Genomic DNA, 7,373 nt, shown 5'->3' with positions numbered 1-7,373 from the left:
TTAAGGTCATCTTTTTGGGCTTGTAAATAAATGCCAAACATTATTTAACAAACATATTTACTGGCAGCAAAACACCTTGCCAGTAGTTTGACCGGAGGTAGCCAAAGGACTTGGCAGTGCACTGCAGTATCACCTTCTATATAATCTGTGTAATACACTGGAAATATCTCACAGGCATATTTAAATTATCAAACAAAACAAACAAACAAACACACACAATGCAATACATAATATTTGTTGAGGGTATTGTAGCCTGCTAACTGCAGGACTTATCTGCTGAAGTTAAGATCTCACATTCACGTTTCTGCTAAAGGATTCTAGAGGGAACTGGAAAGGGACTTTAAGTATTTTCACACTAAAGGAAACTGGTGCTGTAATAATGAAGACTAAACAAAATTTGTACACCACTCATGGTGAGCAACCAGAGGAAAACTGTCCCTACTTACTTCAGCATTCACTTGCCTGAATGGACTTTGGGTACAGGCAACCACCCTGCAGCAGTAAGGGCTATACACTAGCATAGTCCCTAGATTGGTTTGAGGTAAACAGAGGATACTTTCTCATTCCACATCATTTATTGAAAGTTTTTAAATTACCAGTATTTACGCAGATGCAGAAAAGTTAATGTGAGACTTGCATGCCATTGCTGGCACGAAGCCTACTGTATACAGGGTTTCTGCAGTACTTATGCACCCCTCAAACATGCTGAATGGCCAATTAACCAGCAAATGGACATAAGGGTCATGCCTTTCCTGTCTACAGTGAGAAGGTTTTCCCAAAGGAAACCAATAAACAGAAAACATCATTCAGCATGGTTCAAGCATGTCTGTGAGATGCACTTGGGAGCAACTAATGATACACAGCTGGTAGTGACAAATGTAAAACTGCTGTAATCCCAGAGAAAACAGGCAGACATTGCTGTGAAACTTCTGTATTAGAAAGACCCTGTGAATGTAAATGCCTGGACAGATGAGGTAAGTCTATGCAGCTCTTTTTCAGTCCAGTGTGCTTTACTGTTCCTTCCTTAGCTCTGAACAGTTAATATTCCCACTGGCATTCTGAAGTTTTGTATCACCTTAAGGAACTTAGTGACAGCACTCAGAATATATATGGAGGTTTTGCTCCCACTTTCCCTTCCAGTACTACACTTCAGTATGTGGAGCAAAATCATTTTTTGGAAATGAGCTGAAGTATGCTGGACAGTAGTAAAATACGCCAGAGCCTGGTGCTACAAAGCTGCTCTGTAAACGCTGCACAGGATATTCTCTCTGGCACCATCCTTGTGCTACAGCAGGACACTGCTTTCAGTGTATTTACCCCACATATCCTGAGACAGAAAAACTAATCAAGAATTTGTTCTTGCCAGCCTGCAACTTTTCTCAGCTTCCTGCAAAATAAATGCAAGGTACATACATACGCACATCAGTCTGTGCAGGAATCTACCTTCCAACACCAGCGCAAGATGAAAAATGAAAAAATGATTCTATTTGTCTATTTCTAAGGGGGCTGCAAGTGAAAAAGAGCCTCTTCCATACCTTTTTTTTTTAAATTAGTGATAGCAAAGACAGAAATGAAACACAGATCTTAAATGACTTATTTTTGAAGCTGCTGGTGAAGTACTAACTCTGTATTACCAGTCCTTACTGCAAAGTCAAAATTCATTAAGTGCAAGTGGGACTAAGCAACCTGCTTCAGCTGTGCCCTTGGAGTTCTCACCAAAAGGCCTTTTCAGCTGCATAGACACTGTAGTTGTGACAGCAATTTGTCATATTTTACAATTTACAATGACCTCATTTTCTAGTGATTTGTTTTGACAGTTTCTCTGCCTTAACTCATAAGCTTTTCTAAGCACCCTGCATCCAAACACCTTTAAAAAACAGTTAAAATTACAGGAAATGCAATGGAAGACTAAAGCAACTCAGACAAGAGAATGACTAGCAGGGGCACGGAAGATGATTCTGTCCCCACCTTTCAAGAAATTCACCAACAATAAAAAGACAAAAATTCTAGATGGCACTTAATCACTGTCTCCTTCCCCAGAGACAGAAAGTTGTTGTAGAATTCAGCTTTGTGGATAATCTACATTATCCTTCTTTAAAAGTCATACTGTTGTGCTCTCACAAATTAAATCAATGTTTTGTCAAATACACACACATTATAAAGTTTTTTTTTGGCTGCAGTACAAAAGAAAAGCAGGTACTGAGTCTTTCTTATCGTGCGACAGAGAAATGGAGCAAGCATGCAGCTTCATAAACAAGGCATGCAGAATCTGTAAAGACAACAGTTTTACTCCTGGCTTTTTCAAACTGGAATATTCTCTTTAGCTCTTACTGCTTTTCCCTCTCTCCACTTTGCTCTTCTCTCCTCTGAAACTGGAGAGAGTATTCATTTTGATAGTGGCTCACTTTTGAAGTCTATGAATGAGGAGAGCCAACCATTGCAGTTATTACAGAAGTTGATACATATTTTGAAAAAGCAAGAGCAGGGAGTATACTCCTCCTCAAAGCTTACTGGATGTTACAAATGCAAAGTCTGTTCTATACAAGTTGCTAGACTACCAGTATGCATATCAAGAACAGGCAGCATGATTAGCATCCATCATGTGCAGTCTGTTTTTTCAATCTTCTTTCTTGACAGTGGCATACAGAAGAAGATTTTTACTTTGCTTTCTTGCCTCCATCCCTCTTTTTTCCTTTTTTTTAAAGGTACATGTTGATACATACTGTTTGCCCTGTACACTGGATAAGCAGAAAAACAATCTTGAAGGTCCTTTCCCATACCCTCAGTGTAAAAGCACATACTATCAATAGATAGTATTATCAATAGAAGCAGCTTATTTTGTCATAGTATGCTTTTTGGGGACTAAAATGTACAGCAATATCAACAATCTATAACCATGCTCTATACTTTTGTATTTAGAATGACCTACACTCTTCTTTATCTGGAGTTCACCCAGAAATATATTCTCTCTGAGAGCACTATTATCAAAGTTACATCATGCAGTAGTAAACACTTCAGAAAATTGACTTTAGTTCTATAAGATATTGTAAAATTTCTCATTTTTAGTCAAGGTTCAGAATATTAATCATTTCAGACTAGGTTTTAGCATTTCAGATCGGGAACGGTATACAACAGGCAGAGGATTAAACTTCATCTTCCTGTCACTTCTTAGAATATTATCAATGGCCATACTACTTCAGTTTGCCTTCCACATTTCTTTTCGGTCACTGATTTTCTTTATTTGTGACAATGATACCTACTATTGGGAATTCTTATGATTTCATTGGTAGACTATTTTTCAAGGATGTTATGTGGTTCCTTGTTAAATGTTAATGTTATGAATGTTATGAAGCTTATGACCCTCCCTTCCAGAAGTACTGTACAGAAACTGTTTGTCTCAAAGGGCAAACTCACAGCACAGTGCTTTCTGCAGTCGTCGGATTTTGATGGCTGTACGGTAGGCTGAGAAGCGTACATTGTTCAAGTCAGCTGAAAGAGCAGAACAGAAATGTGAGCAGTCTTCAAAAGAGTCCACAAATCTCCTTCACATATAATTTTTCACACTGCTACATACTGAAAAAGCCCAACATCCCTTATTTTCACTGCAATGAATTAATAGCATATATCAGAACAAACAAAAACAATGGACAAGTTATTGTAAAAAAAAAAAAACACCTGCAGAGAACGCCTCATGGCTTTGGCAGTCCAGTGTGTTCTGAGATTACTACACCAGATTCCAAACACTATCTCTGACATACATGTCAGAGTTTTATACATGTATTATTAAATACGGAGGTTGGCAGCCCTGCATGTAGCAGGGGGGTTGGAGCTTGATGATCCCTGAGGTCCCTTCCAACCCAAGCCATTCTATGATTCTATTAAGCAGTGTTGAGTAGATTTCAGACAAGTGTTCAAATATAGTAAATTTATCAAATGTCTTAAAACTCTACTAGACAATATATGGACATAAAGGGCAGCAAAGGTCACAGTTATGGAGAAAAATGACTCTTTAACCCGTTATTTCCATGTGGTGACTTTGTTAACACTGCTTTGAAAGAAGCAGTGAGATAACCTTAAGTTCTATTTTACAAACTGATAAGTACAGTAGTTGGTTATTTTTCCCCATACTTAAAAGCATTTTATCCTTACAGGTACGTTGAATTCATTGTATTGTAATAAAGTCTAGCCTTTAATGATAGCATAGATGCTCTGATATGTTACAAAAATTAGTTCACTCCAGACTCATAGCCCACATCACTGGAAACTACCATATGAATTTAACAGAAATAAAACACTGCATTAAAGAACAGAGTCAGAGAATATTTTTCAGAAAGAAAATTACAGGCATGAGCAAGATGGTAGGTTTTGTGCAAAATGCATCTCCTCAGAGTGGGAAATACCATAACATAAAGCCCATGGAAACTCAGATGTGGTCAACATATCAATCCAAGCTTTCACTCACAGAATGAATGTCATATGAGGGATTAAGAAATGCACTCACCTAATGACTGGAAAAGGTCAGTCATTTTAGGATGATCCCAACAAGTTGTCTGGGTCTCATGACTACAAAGGAATAAGGCAATCAAAATTTCAGGCAACACATATGCACACATGAAAAGGACAAAAAAAAATCTTCCGACTTTGTGTTAAAAAGGGAAGAATTGAATCAATTCTTTTATTAAAAGATCTGATCTGTGACGCTCAGTTCCTCAATGCTTTTAATTGTTAAGTTAGACAATAGCCCCTCCATATTTAACATTAACTTTTCATTCTAAATACAAAACAGAAGCACATATAAATGTAAAGCTGAAGCACATCAGTAAGTTGAACACGCAAAGTTTCCTGCAGCAGTAGCATAATAAAAATACTCATAATATGCATTTTAAAAATAAAAAGCATTGATGTTTTACTTTGGACCTCAATGCATATCTGAACACATGTATCAAAAAACATATAACAATTGGAAACTTTATGTGCAGCACATCTAATTGAAAATCTGATCACTCATCTGACGGTCAATCTGTAAGTATGTTAATTCTGGGGGGTGCTCTACACTAGCACTCACAGAATTGAGGTTCAACAGGCAGCATCAATTAACTACCATTTGTTAAAAATTAATTTGAGAAGTTGTATTTAAAAGATCATAGTACTCACTTTAAAAGTTAATAATGAAAAAGTAATGATGCTAGGTTAGCAGATAATAATTAATGAGAATAGAACATGGCTTATTTAATCTTTGTTTGTATTTTAAAAAATCACACACATTTTTCTTACACGCAGGGGTACTCTGTTGTAAATGACTTTAAATGGCACTAGTCCATTAAACGTAGTGGATTGTATCCTCACACTGTATAAACAACTGTGCCTCAGGGGGTGCACAATAATTTATTATTGATGATTATCATTTTCCAAACCAATGAAGAATGAATCCTTTTATGGTGGTAGAAAACCAGAGGCTAGAAGACCCCTGCTGCAAAAGGCTATAGAGACAGAACAGTTTCTGCGAAGTGGAGGCAGGCTCCAAATGAATTAAGTGTTGAAAGTCTTTCTTTACACTACACCCTTCTGAAATACAGTACTGGAAAGTGCATGCACTGTGCCTCTGTACTGAGGATCTGAATCCCATTTTACATTCTGCACACCAGTGTGACCTTTCCAAGTTTGGTTTTGGCCTAGGCCTCTGCAGTCAGCTTCTCTCCATTATGAGGCCAATTTCTCTGCCACGGATCCCACTAGTATGTTGACACCATCATGAATTTGTGAGGTAGTTTTCATGTAAGTTCATAGCCTAATATATATTTCTTATTAATCCAGTATGTATTAATCCTCTTTTTACTTATTATTATTATAGGTGACTGAAAGAAAGGAAAAGCCCTGCACATGACTATATTTATTTAAACATAAGAGTTTTATTCAACATACAGTCCAAATAGCATCTTCTGTTAAGGTGCTGGCTGACTTTCAAGTGTTCCAAATTCAGGAAAGAGCTGAAATTTATATCCTTATATTTGAATGCAATCCTAATTTTTATTATGTATTTATGCCTAAGCAGACCTTCTTTCCTGAACTGTAAGTTTTCATTGTTTTCAGTTTGATAATATCACTGCAGGAATTGCATTCAAGTTTTCAAATTCTAAATGGTGTGTTCAAGGTCTTGATATGCTGAACTCCAAAGTCAAGGCACATCACTATCTAAATCACTGGTTTTGCAGTGTCTAGAAAGACATTTTAAAAACAGCATTATGTTTATCCTTGTCCAGAAAAGTCATTTCAGAAAAAAAGTAGCTATACAATTTTTCCCCTAACAGGGGCACGCGAATAAATCATGAAGAAGCCAACGTGAAAAGAAGGATGTATCTGGACTTGGTATAGTGCCAAGGTAAAGGTAACTGACTGTACAGCACTCTCACAAATCCAAGTATAAAACAAATTACATTATGTTAGAAAGAAGATATATGAGTTCAGTAAACAGGAACAGAAATATAATATAATGGCTGTAAAATAATCTCAAAGCCAGTTCTGAAGCTGCCAAATATCTGCACTATCATGTTAAACGAGATGCCACCATTATTGCTTTAACCATTTAAAATTGGTATCTTAACAAAACCCACTGCAGCTGTCCACAGTAATCAATCCAATAAGTGATCAGTTTAATAAAGCTTTTTGTAAAGAAACAGCTTTACCTCGACTTCTTCAAGATCAAGAGGAAAAAAGGAAGGGAAAAAGAAAAAAAGACCAAGACTGGCAGTTTTACTACTCACATTACAAGTAGAAGACTTTCAAACTTCTTTGTTAAGAGCAAACAGCAGTACTGTGATAGATCCTTTACATACATATGGATATATAAAAATACATTTCAATATTTAAAATACTAAAGTATTAGTGTAAACAATGTGTGTGAACCACAAGCAAAATCAAATCATCTTAAAACTTAATCGTTCAGTTATTTTGTATGCCACCTGTGGCAGCTACTTGCCAGTGGAATTATATGAGATGAGATAGGAATGCAGTTCCTCTGATGGAAATGAAAAAAGTGGAGAGATAATCCCTTCAGTCAGATTGGATCACAATTCCCCAAGAGTTAGAACCTGTGAGCTGCAAAATAAGAGAAGCGAAGGTGTCTGTGCCAGATTTATTCCAAAACATATAGAAAGAAGTCATCCAGAGCAGCCTGGCAATCTCATACATGGATTCAAGAGAAGAGGAATGGGCTGATACTGAGTGAATCAAGCCAAACAGCCTGTTCACATCAAAGGAATCAGCAACCCCACTGCTCTAGGCAGGGCCTGTCCATCCACTAAATATATTCCACAGGTTAGACTTCATTCTTGAGACACCAAAGAAAGACTAAGAAGAATGGGGCTGGGAAAAAA

At 37.0% G+C, this 7,373-nt stretch overlaps 1 protein-coding gene across 3 annotated transcripts in view; it reads right to left on the bottom strand.

Moving 5' to 3' along the window:
* LOC100551145 (utrophin) overlaps positions 1–7,373 on the bottom strand; it is a 259,447-nt gene that overhangs the window by 52,153 nt on the left and 199,921 nt on the right. For all 3 annotated transcript variants that reach the window (XM_010707135.2, XM_010707136.3, XM_010707137.3), the window contains 2 exons: positions 4,502–4,563; positions 3,415–3,489 (listed from right to left, as the gene is read on the bottom strand). In XM_010707135.2, the coding sequence (XP_010705437.2) occupies positions 3,415–3,489; positions 4,502–4,563 (137 nt within the window). The remainder of the gene's footprint in view (positions 1–3,414; positions 3,490–4,501; positions 4,564–7,373) is intronic.

This window comes from Meleagris gallopavo, chromosome 2, assembly GCF_000146605.3.
Source record: "Meleagris gallopavo isolate NT-WF06-2002-E0010 breed Aviagen turkey brand Nicholas breeding stock chromosome 2, Turkey_5.1, whole genome shotgun sequence".
Lineage (NCBI taxonomy): Eukaryota > Metazoa > Chordata > Aves > Galliformes > Phasianidae > Meleagris > Meleagris gallopavo.
The sequence above is the reverse complement of the archived record's forward strand: the minus strand, read 5'-3'. Positions and strand labels throughout refer to the sequence as shown.